The following is a 19,467-nucleotide window of genomic DNA, read 5'->3' as shown; positions in this document are numbered from 1 at the left end:
ATTTTCACTCTCTCTCTTATCTCACTTTTCTGACAAAGATAAAGAGTTTTCCTTTTTGCAACCCCCTCCATCTCAAATGAGAAAAATGGTTTTGAGAGAAAACTCTGGTCGAAAAATCCATGGGGTCAACCACAAAACAATAAAAAAAATATAAAATAGACAAGAAAAAGAAGGATTTCACAATGTAAGCGAAAAGGGCAGAGACTTGTTAACATCGCTGGTGTAGGCGGATGGTAACAAATGCGAATATTTGTATCACTTTCTTGAGTTGTCTTGTCACTAATTGGTAAAAATAAGATTCTCTTCTTTGCACAATAAAACCTATCGTTTGTAAAATTGTATTTATGTTTTCCAAGCTATTTAGATTTCACAAACAATTAATCAACTTTTTGAGAAATATAGAGTTGATGTTGGGGCTTTGTGTTTGTAGAAGTTGGAGTTCATTTTCAAATAAATAATCTTTTGTAGGATTAGATAGGGAGAGCACACTTTTTAGAATAGGGGGGATAAACATTTTTTTTAAAATATCTCAAATTTATACTTTGGTCCCTCCCATCAAATTATTTTGGACCAAAAGAGAGAGAAGAGAGTATCCTCCTGTTCGACTAAAAACCTTCGAGAGAAGAGAGAATCCTGTTCGACCTAAAACCTTCGATCAAATCAAAGAGAAAGAAGAGAGATAAACATCCTGAAAAGGAGAAAAGCCCTAAATCTGTTTGATTCTATCAAAAAGAGAGATGTAGAGATAGAAACTTAAACCCTAGATGACTAACACAACACTCATCTCCATAGAGAGTTTGTAATTCTTGTTAGTACTTGATTTCTCCATAGATTTTTAGAGTTTTAACACTAACTAAGTAACTTTTGAAGATTTCAAGTATCAATATTGCAATGAAGAATACAAACAAGGATGTAACTCGAAAAACATATAAGTGACATTTACATAAAAGAAATTTCGCTTACCATAAATAAAAATTTATGAATACCAACTGAAAATTTAAAAAAAAATCGGCCAGAGTGGTTGAAAAAACCGACTAATTTCAGCCATCTCAGCCGAAATTTATTACTATTTTCAGCGGGACCGGCCGAAATTTGTTATCTTTTTCAATCGACGTACGAAAGCTTGATCGATTTATAACCTATGAACAGAATCATCAATCAGCATAACCAGATCAACCTGGATGGGAGAATAGACCCACATGGAAAAGGGTACTCCAAAACCAAGAATTCGATGTTTGGTTACTCCTCACTCAATGTCAGTTTGTTATGACTTGGATGACCACAAACTTAGCATGGTACCACAGCTAGGCTCAACAAAAATACGTGTTAGGCTCAAAGAACGTCATACGTGAGGGGGCGTGTGAGAATAGTCCCCCATGGGACGAGAAAAGAGTACTCGAGTAACCAAGAATATATATCCAAGTACAAATTTTATTGCTGAAAAGTTAATTAACAGATAACAGACTAGCACCAAATCAATGACAATACTAATAATTACATCATTCTTAGATTTCTCAAACTAATAAGGTATTTTAACAAAATTTTGTTTAGAATCTATAAAGGCAATGAAATTAGTAAATCCTACAAAAAAAAAATCAAGTTCAATTAAGTTTAGAATTTGAAGAAAGTGTTGAGTGAAGAATACCAAATTATCTGATGAGATGGGGAGAGTTTATTTAATACCTGATGAGGGAGAGTAGAGATTGCATGAGGAACCCTAGAAATGGTTGAACTTTCCATCAATCGCATTTTCTAGTTTCTGTTTTTCTTCTTACCCGTTTGCTTTAAGATTGAGGAATAAAAGCAAACAACAAAGTAAAGATGGGATGCTTAATGTCACCACTCACCACCCATTTTACATATTCTAAGCGACTAACTATTGTTACACTTCGTTAACACCGCGTATAGATATTAGTGGTGGATGTTTTCGGGAAATAAAAAAATAATCGGAGAATAAAATATTAAAAGGTAGAAAACCAAAAATCTTCCCCCAAATAAACCCTCTATTTTATGTCACTGCATAGTCGTCGGTCGGAAAAAACTTGTCGAGATCTCATCTTCTCTCTCTTCTCCCACTCTTCTCTCTATTCTTTCTCCCTACTCTCTATCATCTCTACCTCTATCTTCGACGAAGGGGAGGAGCCCCTTCGTCGGAGCTCGTCTAGTTTCAAAACCAGACAAGATCTGGTTTCCTCTGGATTTCTAGACGATACCAGATCTCGACGGAGTTGATGGTGGTAGTGGGAAAGGAAGAAGAGAAAACAAGTTGAAAAGAATTAGGGTTTGGTTGTTTGTAGGAAACAAAAAGTTCAAAATTAATTTTGTTTCCACACAAAATTTTGCACTCCTGAAATTATTTTTTCCCCGTAACGGCCTAATTATATCATTTATTGAGACACTAGGGTGTATCCAGTGTCCTAGGGCACAAATAGTTGTATCAATCTAATTTGACAAAATTTTAACCCTGTGCTTCTATAAGAGCCCCATAGTAAAGCTCTAGGCGCTCTCCCAAAATATGAGACCTGACTTTTCATATTTATCATTGTTATATTCTGGAAATCCTAACTTCCTGATTTTCTGGGTTAATTATATCTTTCGTTTTCTTTTTTCTTAAATTAGTTAGGAGTATTTTATTGAGGGAGAGAGAGATATTTCAATTTTGTTTTTTTTTTTTTTTTTACTTCTGCAAGTTCTTTTGTTTTCTTGTTTCTTAAATTAGTTATTTTATTTCTAGGAAGAACACGGTTTTTTTTTTGGGTTTTGGTATAGGAAGAGCATTTTTTAGCAAAGGCAGTGCATTAGATAGGGAGAGCACACTTTTTAGAATAGGGGGGATAAACATTTTTTTTAAAATATCTCAAATTTATACTTTGGTCCCTCCCATCAAACTATTTTGGACCAAAAGAGAGAGAAGAGAGTATCTTCCTGTTCGACTAAAAACCTTCGAGAGAAGAGAGAATCCTGTTCGACCTAAAACCTTCGATCAAATCAAAGAGAAAGAAGAGAGATAAACATCCTGAAAAGGAGAAAAGCCCTAAATCTGTTTGATTCTATCAAAAAGAGAGATGTAGAGATAGAAACCTAAACCCTAGATGACTAACACAACACTCATCTCCATAGAGAGTTTGTAATTCTTGTTAGTACTTGATTTCTCCATAGATTTTTAGAGTTTTAACACTAACTAAGTAACTTTTGAAGATTTCAAGTATCAATATTGCAATGAAGAATACAAACAAGGATGTAACTCGAAAAACATATAAGTGACATTTACATAAAAGAAATTTCGCTTACCATAAATAAAAATTTATGAATACCAACTGAAAATTTAAAAAAAAATCGGCCAGAGTGGTTGAAAAAACCGACTAATTTCAGCCATCTCAGCCGAAATTTATTACTATTTTCAGCGGGACCGGCCGAAATTTGTTATCTTTTTCAATCGACCCAATCGAAATTTGTCATCTTTTTCAGCCGTTGCGACCCAAATTTGTTGTCTTTTTCAGCCGATCCTACCGAAATTTGTTGTTTTTTAGTAACCGAAATTTTTTTACGAAAAAAAACGACCAAAAACCCTAAAACGTTTGTTCAACCATATAGGAAGACACGAAAATAATATTTCTTTACCTGAGACACATAATCTTAATTATAAATGTCTTTGTTTAAGTCGATAACTTCATTTAAGTCGATGTCCTTGTTTAATTCGATGGTTTCGTTTAAGTCGATGTCTACGTTTAAGTCAAAGGAATCTTCTTTCTTGATGTAGGTTGCCTCCTTCATTAACGGTGGTTCCTCATCCATGAGATCTTGAGGCATCATAAGCTCGAAACTAAGACTATAGTGATAGTAAACTTTGCAAGTTTTTTAATACTAATGGTGATGTTGATAGTATATAGTGACGATATTAGGGTTTTGGTTGTTTATGTGAGAGAAACTACAAGTGAATAAAATATTAGATCTATTATTAATTTTTATTTAAGTCCTTCTATTTTGGCATTATTTATTAAATGATCCTTATAACGCGCTCCTTAAACTAATTTGGTAAAGGAAGAGCAAATACATAAATTGACATTTCTAACGCACTGCCTTTACTAAATAATGCTCTTCCTATACCAAAAGCCTTTTTTTTCAAAGAGATTATTTTATTTCTAAGAAAGACTATATTTTAAATAGGTCTTTGGTATAGGAAGAGCGATATCTGGTATAGGTAGTGCGTTAAAAAGGTCTATTTATGCATTTTCTCTTCTTTTACCAAATTAGCATAAGGAAAGCGTTATAAGTCATATGATGAATAATGTTAAAATATGAGGACTTGAATAAAAATTAACAATAAATCTAATATTCTACTCACTTATAGTTTTGGATCACCAGAGCCGTGTCTTGGGAAGGGCGAGCAGGGCAAACTCCCAGGGCCCCCCACCATAGTGAGGCCCACTCCTCATGATTCCTATATATTATGTAGGTTAGTTTTCTAATCTCCTCCTACCTTTGTACATGTGGCGTCAAAAGGAGACTTTTATTCTTTTACGCCCATCAGTCAAGGTAATTTCCAACCAACTTTGTTAGTTTCCTATTCAATTACTAATTTTTCTCTCTCTCTCTCTCAAACTTTTCTCTCACTAACAGACTAACAATTAATAGGGATTTCATATATGTAATTAACATATCATCTAATTAACGGCTAAATAGGAATTTCACATATCTAATCAACATATCATCTACCAAATCAACTTATTTTCTTGTTTAAAATATTTCATTTTTTTTAGGTTGATTTAAGATTATGTTCTTATATATTTATAGGATTTAATCAATATACATTTTAAAGTAATTACTAAATTATTTTGTTATTTTTTTCAAGTCCGAATTATTTTGAGTTTTGTTTTTATTATACGTATAATTTTTTTATATATTTTGTTTATACTTTTTTTTTATATATTTTGTTTATACACCTATCCAAAATTTGGCCCCGGGCCCCCAATTTCTCAGACACGGCTCTGTGGATCACTACTATCAACATCGCCATTTGTATTAAAAAGCTTGCAAAATACATTTATTTATTGTCTCCGTTTACAAGCTTTTAATGATGGCTCAGGATCTCACAAATGAGGAACCACCATTAATGAAGGAGGCAAGCTACATCATGAAAAAGAGTCTTTTAACTTAAACGAAGACATCGACTTAAACGAGGACATCGACTTAAACAAATACATATAAAATGAAGCTAATATGTCTCAAGTAAATAAAAATCTTTTTCTTGTCTTCCTCTATGGTTGAACAAATATTTTTAAGGGTTTAGGTCGTTTTTGTTCCAGTAAAGAATTTTCGATTGGGTCGAATGAAAAAGACAACAATTTTCAGCCGGCTAGGCTGAAATTTGTATGTTTTTTTCAGCCGCTCTGGACGAAATTTGTTGAACTCTTCAGTGGTTCTGGATGGAAATTTCACTATTTTCATTCATGAACTTTTGTTTATGCTAAGCGAAACCTTCCAAAGTTACTGTAATCAATGTTAAAACCCTAAAAATCAATGGAGAAATCAAGAAATAACAAGGGGTACTAATAGTTCTATGGAGCTGAGTGTTGTGTTAGTAATTTAGGGTTAGGGTTTCCATCTCCATTTCTCTCTCTCTCTCTCTCTCTCTCTCTCTCTCTCTCTCTCTCTCTCTCTCTCTCTCTCTCTCTTTGATCCAAACAAACAGATTCAGGAGTTTCTAACTCTTTTGGTCGAATAGGTTTCAAAGGTTTCTCTTTTGAGTTGTGATTAGACATAGATTTAGGGAGGGACTAATGTTTAATTTTGTGATATTTTGAGAAATAGTGTTTATCTCTCCCTAACCTAAAAGGCTTGATCTCCCTATCTAATGCCTTGCCTTTACTAAACGTTGTTCTTTCTATATCAAAGACCTTTAAATTTTGGGAAGGACTTCCAGACAATATCAACATTTTTCCCTTCTGTTTTATTATATAGATAATTTATTTTATTCTAATAGAAAGCTAGCTAGATTGCTAAGCTCAATTTATTGATACACAGATCTTGTAATCTGGTTTATTTAAACAAATTACATACTTGATGTCCTTTTATCCAATCTTAGGAATCGAGGCGACGGTTTGTTGAGCGTCATAGTTAACAAACACCCAAACGCGGTTGGGAGAGAACTCCTTAGTCACTTGTTTATCTTTCGGTATTATAATGGCCTTTACTCCTGGACGACTTTTCTCTATGATTGCTTTTGCTTGGGCTCCTGGCATTCCCACTACTTCTGGCCAATTAAACTTCGGAGCTGCATTAACAATCAATTAATCAGTAAGATGCAACATCTAGTTTTCGAGTAAAGAAATGTATGCTTTATTACTGAACAAAATTGGACTTTTTACAAAAAAAAAAGAACTTGAGATTAGCCGCCACAGATTTACATCAAAAGAAATTAAAGCTTTGTAGATATCAAATTTGTACAATATTTTTCGTTGTCAAATCACATAACTCAATTACTAGAGTTGAATCGCAAAGATCGTAGTCAGATCAGTGAAATATTATATTTCTCCATCAAATTATAGTGAAGATTGCTTTCACATATTACACAAACATGTTAATTGCCCAAAGAAGTGGGTCAAGCCGAGTCCATTGCGTTAAAATACTGGGCGTGAAAAATGGAATGAATCTACACCGTCCATTCCAAGCATGGATTAGTCCCTTTGTTATAAAAAATGGAGGAATAAAACTAATACTACAAGACATTTAATAGAAAATTTAGAGAGCTTGCCAGTGTAAACCATGTTTTTTTTTTTCTTATCTTCTTCTAATGAGAAACGAGAAATTGTTGAATGGTTTTATTCTCTTCTTTTTGGGTTTTTATAGCCCTACCACCAACATTCTAGATATCATCGAAATCTATAAAATTGATGAAATATTTCTTGGACAATCTCAAAGTATTGATTATCGAAAGAAAAAAATCAATAAAGATTTCTTAATTAATAATGCATATCTTAACCCGATTGAGTAACTGATTACACTGACACTACAAAACAGACAGGCTTTTGCTATGGACACCGTCCATAGCAAATACCCAAATATCCGTAGCAAACGATATTTTGCTATGACCTCCATTCCGTAACTAATATTGCCGTCACAAAAGGTATTTGCTACTAACTTTTTGTTACGCTTCTCGTCCATAACTACTAGTTAAACGTTTTTGTTATGAATTTTGGCGTAACTAAATGTCCACAAAAAAATGACCGTTGGCCGTTTATTAGTTATGGGGTCGTCCGTAGCAAAAGGTCTCATATTTAAAAAAAAATTATAGCCGTTAATATTCATTAATCACGACCATGTTCAACCATCCAACGTGCATCTTTTCATATACTCCATATAACTAAAATAAATATAATTATCAAAAAAAGAAAACTAAAATAAATATACAACGAGATATAATTAAATCATTTCTTTTATTCATTCACTAAACATCCTTTGTACATAAAATAAACCATCCACAGTTTTACATCCATCAAATTGAGTTGGCCTAAATATGAAAGTAATATATATGGTAAACCATCTAAACTAACCCATGTATATGTATCCAAGAGTTGAACATACTATATATTAACAAAAAAAGTCTCGTGCTAGAGTTTGCTTTTCCAACTTTTCCTGTAATAAGAGATGTAAAATATCATTATAAGTTAATGAAGAACAATAGCACTACAATAAAATCGAGAACAATGTATATAATCACATTTATCGATAAAGAAAACACCTAACAACCCCGAAATGGCAAAGGTACCTTACCTTCATGTGGAGCATTTAGAGTCCGGCATACTGATTCCTTGATATCACTTGCAGTCACCCTCTACAATAAAAGATAGGGTCTTTAGCGGCAATAAAAATCGTTGAGGATTGTATAGCATCAGCACGTGATTGTTACATATACTTGAGACTAGAGCTTATGACTTTCTATTGTATTTGTTTGGGAAATCAAGATCTACCGTCCAAGGAATTACAATTACCAAATGTAAATTATTCCTGCAAATAACTAGCATTGATTCCACACAGTTATCCAATGATGCATGTTGCCTCTCATATTGATCAAAGGAAATGAAAAAACAGACTACAAGAAAATTGAGCGTCTTCTTTATGTCAAGTGTTAAGTTATCATCATGACAAACACCGAAAACACCTACCTGGACCATTTTAAATTGAAATATTTCTTCTTCCTCGGGCCGAGCTCCTCGTATCCAAACTCTCTGCTTGAATCGATTCTGTTACAAATTGAATTATTATCATTTGCATATTAAAACCAATAAAAACTACACGAATTGGCAATGTTTTATCTTAATTTTGACAAAGATAAGCTCAAAATTAAAAGTTCCATATAACCAACCCACTTATAGGAAATTTGATTTTTATCTTTCTAAGCACTTGCAAGTATTAAAAGTTCTAAAAGAGTCACTGACCTGTCCTAGATCAAAGAAGGGACCAAAATAGGTCGACCTCTCAAAATTAAGGATCAAAACCAGCAAACTGTCGAAGAGAGAAAATTATAGTTCAGGTTATTACATACTCTAATTTCACGATAAAAGAAAACAATGATGTTCGTGTAAGTTTTAACCTTGTACATTACTTCTAAGCCATAATCTTGACAAGACTAGTCATCGTGTTTCCGTGCATCAAGTTGGCGTTGAACTGCTTCTTCTGCACTAAACTAAAATAACAGATTAAAGTAGAATAACATATTATAATATTCCGTCGAACCTCATCATGGAGGCGGTGTTGTTTCTCTGGTATTATGAAAAAAACCAGGGTTATGTCTTCCTGTTTTAATAAAAACAAGGATATACCTTCCTGTGTCTTTCTGAAATAGATTCAGAGATAATTTTATTTCTAAAAACAAATTAATATTGTATCTCAAACAGATTAAAAGAAAAACAGTATTATTTAAAAAACAAGGATTAAATAAAAGATTGGAGAGAGAAAAGCCGAGACGAGTTGTCTCTTTCCTTAAGACAGTGAACACCCTGGTATTAGTACTAGAACCAGTAAGGTGTTTGTCTCCCAGGATACAACGGCTGTACCTTTCAGTATGACGACTAAGAGTACTTCGTTTTCTGAAAGCGTGCGAACTTAGAACAAGTAGTAAGAACGACAGATGAATCGACTTCTTAAACTCTAAATGCTATGTAACTGTGAATGCATAAATTTTCGTGTTTTGTTTGCTGGATTTTATTTGGTATTTATAGAAGTATTGGTGACACTTCAGACAGGTGCCTTAGAAAAGAATGGATGCTTCCCAACAGTCATATTTGTCTGTTGGTTTTCGGGTGCCATGTTGACCGTCAGATCTTGACGGATCTATTAAGATCTCGTGCATTGAACGCCCACCGTTAGATCATCAACGGATCTATCTTAAAGAGCGCCAAATATCCTGACCGTCAGATCATATCTATGATCGTAAAATCCAAGGCTCCAATCGCTCCTCGCGACGATGCGAAGTGCAAAGTGCGTGCGGGCGCCTCAAAAGCGCCCAATGCGCCCTAAACGCCCACTCGCCCACGCCGCGCGTGCGCGTGCGTGGTTTGCGTGGTGCAAACCACGTGAGTCACCTTTCTATTCTAAAGAACATACCATAAATATATGGAAGGTTCTATATAAGGAAATAAAATGTTTCCTCCTTCATAAATGTGGTACTAACTCAAAATCTCGGTTTTGAGTTAATGTTACCCATACCAAACGAATTTTGTAATAACTCACTCATACGGAATCGGATTTGGACAAAATTTGAGTCTAAATTCAAGAGCTCGACGAGACGAATCCAACTAGACGTCTTGATCGAGATTCCGATGAATATAAGTACCTCAAATTAAGGAAAAACCGGTCCAGCTCTTTTGAGCTAAGTACCGATTCCAACAATCCCCCACATGAATGATTATTACATGTTCGAAATCACAGCAAACTGACTGACCTTACTATGCTAAAAATGCTGACAGACAGTGGTTCTTACGCGGAATGTCGCTGCATCGGATGAAGGTGGCTTTAAAGCTTTGAACCTTTCCTAGTGATAACTATCAGGTTTACAAGGACAACAGTGAACTGTTAGTCTTGAACTGAGTCCTGGTAATTGTAAGCCAAATATAATTAACACACAGCTAATTCCTTACTTGTTTTAAGTTCTCGGTTGTGTTCTTTGCGGTCATGAACGTTCCTAGTTTCGTGTGTGCATTAGAGAAGTCAGCCTAATACGACCTTCTCATAGAACCGACATCAATTCCCACACATATAGGTGTTTCCTACTTAGGTACACTGCTATACCTTCCTTATAGACAAATTTCTAAATTTTTCGGACACATTAAAAGCTGTAAGCTTAACCTCTGCATTGCAGACAACACTGATTTCATCCTAGGAATGGGAAAGAGAAAAAACTCTCTTCCAGTGTTTTGTTCGAGTCAGGATATAACTTCAGTTTCCCTTTGAACCTAGATCGTGGGATCTCCAGTCTTCTAGGTAGGGTTTCATTATCCTTTACTCATTTACTTTAGGCAGTAAACCCATTCCCCTAGATGAAGCAATTACAAGATCTCTAGGCAGTCCCTTAGTGAAAGGATCAGCTAGGTTTTCTTTAGATTTTACATAATCTATTGTAATAACTCCTTCAGAGAGTAATTGCTTCACGGTATTATGTCTTCGACGGATGTGTCGAGACTTACCATTATACATTTTACTATGTGCCTGAGCAATCGCAGCTTGATTATCACAATGAATCTTGATTGCAGGCACAGGCTTAGGCCATATTGGTATATCTTCTAAAAACTGTCTAAGCCACTCGGCTTCTTCTGCAGCTTTATCCAAAGCAATGAATTCTGAATCCATCGTTGATCTAGCAATACAAGTTTGCTTAGAAGATTTCCAAGATATGGCAGCCCCTCCCAGTGTAAATACATAACCACTGGTTGATCTTGTATCATCGGTATCGGATATCCAATTTGCATCACAATATCCTTCAAGTACTTCTGGGTACTTGGTATAATGGAGTTCATAATCCTTTGTATACCTTAAATACCGTAACAACCTTGTTATAGCATCCCAGTGAGTACTACTTGGGTTACTAGTAAATCTGCTTAGTTTACTAACCGAAAGAGCTATGTCTGGTCTAGTACAATTCATTAAATACATAAGGCTTCCTATAATCCTTGAGTATTCTAATTGTCTTACTCCATTCCCAGTATTCTTCATAAGATGAATACTTGGGTCTAATGGAGTTACTACAGTCTTGAGATCATGTTTACTAAATTTTTCTAATATTTTTTCTACATAATGAGTTTGAGATAAACTTATCCCTTTACTAGTCTTAGTAAGTTTGATCCCCAAGATTACTTCTGCTTTTCCTAAATCTTTCATATCGAAATTCTTAGAAAGCATTTTCTTAGTAGTGTTGATGACATCTAAGTTATTTCCCATAATTAGCATGTCATCTACATATAGACACAGAATAACACACCCTTTATTTGTGTTCTTAATATAGACACATTTGTCACATTCATTTATTTGGAATCCATTTGATAATAATGTATTATCAAATTTAACATGCCATTGTTTTGGGGCCTGCTTCAACCCATATAGTGATTTCACTAATCTACAGACTTTCTTTTCTTGGCCAGGAACCACAAACCCTTCAGGCTGGTTCATATAGATTTCTTCTTCTAATTGTCCATTTAAAAAAGCTGTTTTCACATCCATCTGGTGAATTTCCAAATTATATAAGGATGCTAAGGATACTAACATTCTTATAGAGGTTATTCGACTCACCGGAGAGTAGGTATCGAAATAGTCCAATCCTTCTCGTTGTCGAAAACCTTTTGCCACAAGTCTTGCCTTGTATTTGTCAATGGATCCATCTGTTTTTAATTTCTTTTTAAAAATCCATTTGGAACCTAAAGGCTTACATCCAGGTGGAAGATCTACAATTTCCCATGTATGATTTTGCATAATGGAATCTATTTCACTATTTACAGCTTCTTTCCAGAATGGAGCTTCTGGGGTAGCCATTGCTTCCGTGAATGTCTGAGGCTCATTCTCAACCATATAGGTGAAAAATCAGGACCAAAAGTCTTAGCTACCTTTATCCTTTTACTTTTCCGAGGTTCAACCTCATTTTCTTTTTCATCCGTACTATTTCTTTGAGATGTTTCTGGAATTTGGGTATCTTGTTCCCTATCACGTTTTCTGGTTTCAGAATATTTATCCAAATTTTGTTTATAAGGAAAGATATGTTCAAAGAACTCAGCATCCCTTGATTCTAAAATAGTATTTGGATGAATGTCTGATATTTCTGATTTGTGTACTAAGAACCTATAAGCACCACTATTCATAGCAAGTCCTATATATACACAATCTATTGTCTTTGGTCCTATCTTGACTCTTTTAGGAAGAGGGACTAATACCTTTGCAAGGCACCCCCACACTTTTGTGAATTTAAAAGAAGGTTTCCTTTCTTTCCATATTTCATATGGTATTTTTCCTGTTTTTCTATGGGGCAATCTATTTAGTAGATGGTTTGCTGTGAGTAAAGCCTCCCCCCACAAGTTCTGTGGTAAACCAGAACTTAGTAACAAAGCATTCATCATCTCTTTTAAGGTTCTGTTTTTACGCTCGGCTACACCATTTTGTTGAGGTGTGTATGGAGCTGTCGTTTGATGAATAATTCCACTTTTGGCACATAATTCTTTAAAGGGAGATTCATATTCTCCTCCTCTGTCACTTCTTAGTGCTTTTATCTTTTTGTTAAGTTGATTTTCTACTTCATTTTTATAAAGTTCAAACTTCTCTACTGCTTCATCTTTACTTCTAAGTAAGTAAACATGACAGTAACGAGTAGAATCGTCAATGAAAGTAATAAAGTATTTCTTTCCACCTCTAGTTTGAACCAATTTTAAATCACATATGTCACTATGTATTAAATCTAATGGTTCTGTACTTCTTTCTATGGAATGAAATGAAGTTTTTGTTGATTTAGACTCGACACATGTTTGACACTTTTCTTTAGTGTCAACTTCGAATCTTGGGATTAAATCCATATTCATTAACTTCTTTAATGAATGGTTATTTACATGGCCAAGTCTTTTATGCCAAATACTACAAGAATCAACAATATAAGCAACATTATCTTTATTAATAATTTTTGGAGATACTGTTATTACATTCATCTTGAATAACCCCCCACATAGATAACCCTTACCCACATACATACCACTCTTGCTTAATACAAAATTATTAGACTCAAATACTAGCTTGAACCCATTTTTTGAAAGCAAGGAACCAGACACCAAATTCTTACGAATATCTGGTGCATGAAATACATCGTTGAGGGTAACTTCTTTTCCTGATGTAAATTTCAGGACTACCTTCCCTTTTCCAGCAACTTGAGTAGTAGAAGCATTTCCCATAAAGAGGGTTTCTCCTTCTGGAATTTTGGTATATGTAGAAAACAAGTTTTTGTCTCCACAAATATGTTTAGTGGCTCCTGTATCAACCCCCCAATCACTTGGATTTCCACCAACCAAGTTGACTTCAGAAACTACATTACATATATTAAGGTTCTGAAGGTCTTCTGTTACTTCTTCTATTTCTTCCTCCATTCCAGTAACCAAAGCACATAGGTTCTGGAGTTCTTCATCTTCCACAAGAGAGGCCTGATTTTTAGCCTTCTTGTTCTTATTGAATTTGCCGTTTTTAGTACGACAATCCCTAGCAAAATGACCCTTTTTGCCACAATTGTGACAAGTACCATCAAAGCGGTCATTATTTTTCTTTGATGGCTTACCTGGTCTCATTTTTTTTCTTTTCTGTTTGGGGTTTGGTTCACCCTCAACCATGTTCACTTTTGCAGAAGAAGACCCAATCTTATCCATCTTCTTTTCTGCATTACGACTATCCTCTTCAATTCTTAACTTGAGGATAATTTCTTCAAGAGACATTTCTTTGTTCTTATGTCTCAAGTAGTTCTTAAAATCCTTCCAAGATGGAGGTAATTTTTCAATCATAGCCCTCACTTGGAATGATTCGTTTGTAACCATATTCTCAGACTTCAATTCTTGTAAGAGAAGTTGAAATTCCTGGACTTGAACCATTACTGGTTTAATATCAGTCATTTTAAAATCCAGAAATCTACCCACTATAAATTTCTTAACTCCTGCTGTTTCAGTTTTATATTTATTAGCCAAGGTCTCCCAGAGTTCCTTAGCCGTGTCTATACCATAATAGACATTGTATAAACCATTTTCCAGTGAATTAAGAATGTAATTCTTACATAGAAAGTCTGAGTGCTTCCATGCTTCAATGGCAGATACATGTTGAACATCTCCATCCCTTTCAAGAGTCGGCTTCGGTTCAGATAGGTACTTGACTAACCCTAAAGTAGTCAAATAGAACAACATCTTTTGTTGCCAACGCTTAAAGTCAACTCCAGAAAACTTCTCTGGTTTTTCAGCGTGAGTTGGACCAACTTGCTTAACAACGGATTCTGTGGTTGTTGCCATTTTCTGATTATCAAAATAACAGAACAAATTAATTTTTTGTTTCAACCAGAAAAACAAAAAGATAACATGTTCACTGTCTTAAGATTGTTGTTTCTCTGGTATTATGAAAAAAACCAGGGTTATGTCTTCCTGTTTTAATAAAAACAAGGATATACCTTCCTGTGTCTTTCTGAAATAGATTCAGAGATAATTTTATTTCTAAAAACAAATTAATATTGTATCTCAAACAGATTAAAAGAAAAACAGTATTATTTAAAAAACAAGGATTAAATAAAAGATTGGAGAGAGAAAAGCCGAGACGAGTTGTCTCTTTCCTTAAGACAGTGAACACCCTGGTATTAGTACTAGAACCAGTAAGGTGTTTGTCTCCCAGGATACAACGGATGTACCTTTCAGTATGACGACTAAGAGTACTTCGTTTTCTGAAAGCGTGCGAACTTAGAACAAGTAGTAAGAACGACAGATGAATCGACTTCTTAAACTCTAAATGCTATGTAACTGTGAATGCTAAAATTTTCGTGTTTTGTTTGCTGGATTTTATTTGGTATTTATAGAAGTATTGGTGACACTTCAGACAGGTGCCTTAGAAAAGAATGGATGCTTCCCAACAGTCATATTTGTCTGTTGGTTTTCGGGTGCCATGTTGACCGTCAGATCTTGACGGATCTATTAAGATCTCGTGCATTGAACGCCCACCGTTAGATCTTGACGGATCTATTAAGATCTATTAAGATCTCGTGCAAACCACGTGAGTCACCTTTCTATTCTAAAGAACATACCATAAATATATGGAAGGTTCTATATAAGGAAATAAAATGTTTCCTCCTTCATAAATGTGGTACTAACTCAAAATCTCGGTTTTGAGTTAATGTTACCCATACCAAACGAATTTTGTAATAACTCACTCATACGGAATCGGATTTGGACAAAATTTGAGTCTAAATTCAAGAGCTCGATGAGACGAATCCAACTAGACGTCTTGATCGAGATTCCGATGAATATAAGTACCTCAAATTAAGGAAAAACCGGTCCAGCTCTTTTGAGCTAAGTACCGATTCCAACAGGCGGAGGATGGACGACGCTAGAAACTCGGCATTGGAGTCGTATTCCGGTATAATCGGTAGTGGGACGAGATCCAACACGTGTTTAGGGGTGGACGTATAAACAACATCAAACGGAGCCTTCTTCGTTGTTCGGTTAATAGTACTATTGTACACAAACTCGGCATGAGGAAGAGCAGTTTCCCAATTAACTCCCTTGTCACGTGTAATACAACGAAGTAAATTCCCTAATGACCGATTAACGACCTCAGTTTGCCCATCAGTTTGAGGGTGACAAGTACTGCTGAAGTTTGATTTAGTATTGAGACGTTTCCATAAAAATCGCCAAAAGTGGCTTTGAAATTTCACATCGCGATCGGAAACAATACTCTTTGGTAAGCCATGAAGACGAACAATTTCCCAAAAAAATAAATTCGCAATGTTAGAAGCATTATCTGTCTTCTTACAAGCGATGAAGTGAGCCATCTTACTGAATCGATCAACCACTACTAAAATTGAATCCCTACCTTTCTGTGAACGGGGAAGACCAAGTACAAAGTCCAACGACAAATATTCCCAAATAGTTACCGGAGTCGGTAGTGGTGTATAAAAACCTGTATTCAGAGTATTACCTTTACTAGTCTGACATGTATAACAACGTTCAACTATACGGGTTACATCCCGTCGTAGTTTCGGCCAAAAAAAACGATCAGACACAAGTGTATAAGTCTTATCTCTTCCAACATGACCCTCGTTATGTAATTCCCGAATAATATGTTCACGAAGAGAAGAATTAGGAATACATAACTGCTGTCCATGAAAAAGATAACCGTCAGAAATAAAAAACTCACCCGTAGACCGGTTTGTAGTACAAGCCTCCCAAATAGGGCCAAAATCCGGATCATCTTTGTAGGTGGTAGGAAGCGATTCGAACCCCGGAACGTGGACTGCCATAGTCGTTAGTAGACTAGCTCGACGGCTCAAGGCGTCGGCTACCGTATTAGTTTTTCCCGATTTGTGTTTAATCACAAAATTAAATCGTTGAATATACGAAATCCATCTCATATGCATTGGGTCAGCGGTACGTTGATCATTCAATGTTTGTAATGCTTTATGGTCCGTATATAATACAAATTCCACACCAATAAGAAAACGGTTCCAATGTCTCAATGCTCGGTAAAGGGCATAAAATTCGGACTCGTAAACGGTCCACTTACGACGGGCTTCACCGAGTTTTTCACTCATAAACTCTATAGGACGTTTTTCTTGGGAGAGAACTGCGCCAATCCCGAGGCCTGAAGCGTCACATTCGACTTCAAATAATTTAGAGAAATCCGGAAAAGCTAATACCGGAGCTGAACATAATCTTTGTTTAATGAAGTGAAAACTCTCTTCCTGTTGACTTTCCCAGGAGAATTTTCCTTTCTTTAAACAATCAGTTAAAGGGGCCATGATAGTACTGAAGTCTCGTATAAATCTTCGATAGAAAGAAGCTAAACCGTTGAAACTACGTACCTCAGATGGTGAAGAAGGAGTCGGCCACTCAGAAATTGCCCGAACTTTTGCCTGATCAACTTTCATACCTTCTTTACTAATAAGAAAACCTAAGAAATATACCTCATTGAGGAAAAAGTGGCTCTTCGGAACATTCATAAATAATGAATTAAGACGCATTGCGTCGAAAACTTCTCTAATATGTTGAAGGTGGTCACTTCTAGATTTACTAAAGATGAGTATATCATCAAAGTAAACTACCACGAATTTATTCAAGAATGGCTTAAGAACTTGATTCATGAATCGCATGAAAGTACTAGGTGCATTAGAGAGTCCAAAGGGCATAACTAACCATTCATAAAGACCCTCCTTTGTTTTGAAAGCCGTTTTCCATTCGTCTCCCTCACGAATACGGATTTGATGATAACCTGCTTTTAGATCAATTTTTGAGAATATTGTAGCCCCGAAAAGGTGATCCAACATATCTTCAAGTCTTGGAATCGGAAAACCGTATTTAATTATAATTTTGTTAATAGCCCGACTATCAACACACATTCGCCAGGTTCCGTCTTTCTTTGGTACTAATAATGTTGGAACTGCGCAAGGACTAAGACTTTCACGGATAAAACCTTTGTTCAATAATTCTTCCACCTGTTCTTGTAGTAATTTATGCTCTTGCGGACTCATCTTGTGATGTGGTAAGTTTGGTAAGTTAGCTCCAGGTATAAGATCGATTTGGTGTTGGATTTCTCTTAATGGAGGTAACGACGGTTGGGAAGAGGAGGGGTTGAGATCGTTTTACTCATCGAGCAATGTTTGGACCTCCGGTGGTGGGTGGTTGCCGACGGTGGGAGAATCCTTCGTTACGAGGAGGAAGCCCCTCGGCTCGGTTGCTCTTGGTGGAGACCGATCATCCTTCCTTGTTGTTTGGTTAGGGTGTTCGTCTGGTAGTGGTAGAAGACAAATTCGTTTATTTAACCAAAGGAATTCGAAGGTGTTATCTCTACAATGGTGAGTAGCATCTACGTCATAAATCCAAGGTTTTCCAAAAATAATATGACAATTATCCATGTCCAATACGTCACAAGTAATTGTATCATGGTAATGAGTACCGATGGAGAAGGAAAACGAGCATTGTTTAGTAACTGACAGCTCTCTCTGATTAGATATCCAACCTATTTTATAAGGAACCGGGTGATCAATTGCTTGTAGTTGTAGTACTGCAACCAAACGACTAGAAACCATGTTTTCTTCACTACCGTTGTCGATTATGAAGTCGCAAACTTTGTTGTCAATTGTTAGGCGTGATTTAAACACCTTGTTTCGTTCTGGATGTGTTGGTGGAAAAAAATTTGTTAATTTCTCCTCAGGATTTTGAGGGCTCATGATACCAGCTGATGTAGATTGTTGCGGAAGCGAATTAACTAAAGAACTCATTGCTAAATAACTAAATTAAACAAGATCAAACTAAATAATAATAAGAAGAACAATGCAATCAAGGAGGATTTTATTCGATATGCAATTCAATGATTCAATAGACAGACTGGACTTCTCTTTTATAGAGATTATTATTTTCTAGATAGACTCAAATAAGGAAGAAAATAAAAGAAGATAACAACTTATGGACACTTTCCTTGATTGCTAGGACTCTTAATTATAGAAACTCATAATATTAAAATACGGAAACTATATAAATATAGCAACTTGGCCATTGGGCCCCATAGTGTCTTGGCCGAGAGGCCCTCTTGCCGGATGGTCTCCATCAAAATGTCTCTGGTAAAGAACTAATAGTTCAAAGAAGACAGTTTGTGTGAGGAGTTTATGAAATAATTGGAGGCCAAAAGAATTTGACAAAGAAGAGAAAAAACATTCTCAAATGTCAAAAAATGAAACAAAGACTATACTACTAATTGTAATTAGAGGTGCACTCACCACTCAAGATGAAGGAACCTCATCCAAGCGAGAAAGGTTAAATGAAAAAAGTGTGTCTCATCAAATGGGAGTGTAGCGAGTTCCACATGGCATATAGGAATTTGTCCTCAAACAAGGTGACATCATCAGACTTCCCATAAAAATATCTAATGTTTATGTTATTTGTATTTCCATGAAAGTTTATTTAGATCAAACTAGTTTTTCTCTTGGTAATTTTTCATTTCTTACACATCATGTTCATGTATAGATTTTGTGTCTAGGGTTTCATATTTCTTACTGTAATCTTTTATGTTGTGTGTTGATGTAAAATGATTTGGTTTAGGGGAAACTACAGTATGATCCGAATTTGATTTAGTTTGAGGTTTAAAGATCCAATCTTTTAAGTTAATTCTCTTCCCCACAAATCTGTTTCAATTGATGGTCTTGAGGGAAAGAGGGTTTAATTCATCTCCAAAGCCTAGAACCATCCTCACCAGGATGTCTTGAAA

General features: G+C 35.4%; 2 protein-coding genes across 6 annotated transcripts in view; both read right to left on the bottom strand.

Moving 5' to 3' along the window:
• LOC147536572 (LOW PSII ACCUMULATION protein (DUF1995)) overlaps positions 1–2,263 on the bottom strand; it is a 32,737-nt gene extending 30,474 nt beyond the window's left edge. For 2 of the 5 annotated variants that reach the window (XM_086640021.1, XM_086640023.1), the window contains exon 1: positions 1,684–1,842. In XM_086640021.1, the coding sequence (XP_086496147.1) occupies positions 1,684–1,749 (66 nt within the window). In that variant the 5' untranslated portion in view covers positions 1,750–1,842. Of the gene's footprint in view, positions 1–1,683; positions 1,843–1,886 lie in introns of those variants that run through there. The other 3 variants (XR_015225130.1, XR_015225129.1, XM_086640022.1) reach the window with 3 other exon arrangements.
• A 3,808-nt stretch (positions 2,264–6,071) lies between these two features.
• Positions 6,072–14,513, bottom strand: LOC147536571 (uncharacterized). Its single transcript, XM_086642681.1, has 9 exons — positions 13,226–14,513; positions 11,785–11,936; positions 10,686–11,715; positions 10,291–10,349; positions 8,631–8,686; positions 8,439–8,505; positions 8,166–8,243; positions 7,774–7,834; positions 6,072–6,274 (listed from the first exon to the last, which is right to left on the bottom strand). Exons 1-9 carry the CDS (start codon positions 14,511–14,513, stop codon positions 6,072–6,074), a joined length of 2,994 nt encoding a protein of 997 aa, XP_086498807.1.
• Positions 14,514–19,467: the final 4,954 nt, after the last annotated feature.

The sequence above is a fragment of the Eschscholzia californica genome, unplaced genomic scaffold (assembly GCF_041429995.1).
Source record: "Eschscholzia californica isolate CP2 unplaced genomic scaffold, dmEscCali1.0.p SCAF_5, whole genome shotgun sequence".
Taxonomy (NCBI): domain Eukaryota; kingdom Viridiplantae; phylum Streptophyta; class Magnoliopsida; order Ranunculales; family Papaveraceae; genus Eschscholzia; species Eschscholzia californica.
Note: the sequence above shows the minus strand (reverse complement) of the source record. Positions and strands in the feature narration are given on the sequence as shown.

Excerpts from the sequence above, each read along its gene's own strand:
- LOC147536571 (XM_086642681.1), bottom strand. The coding sequence starts at position 14,513 with ATGGCAACAACCACAGAATCCGTTGTTAAGCAAGTTGGTCCAACTCAC. Across the intron at positions 8,687-10,290 it reads GAAATTTGTCTATAAGGAAG|TTTAGTGCAGAAGAAGCAGT; the intron begins GTATAGCAGTGT and ends CTGTTATTTTAG. Across the intron at positions 8,506-8,630 it reads GCACGGAAACACGATGACTA|TTTGCTGGTTTTGATCCTTA; the intron begins GTCTTGTCAAGA and ends TCTCTTCGACAG.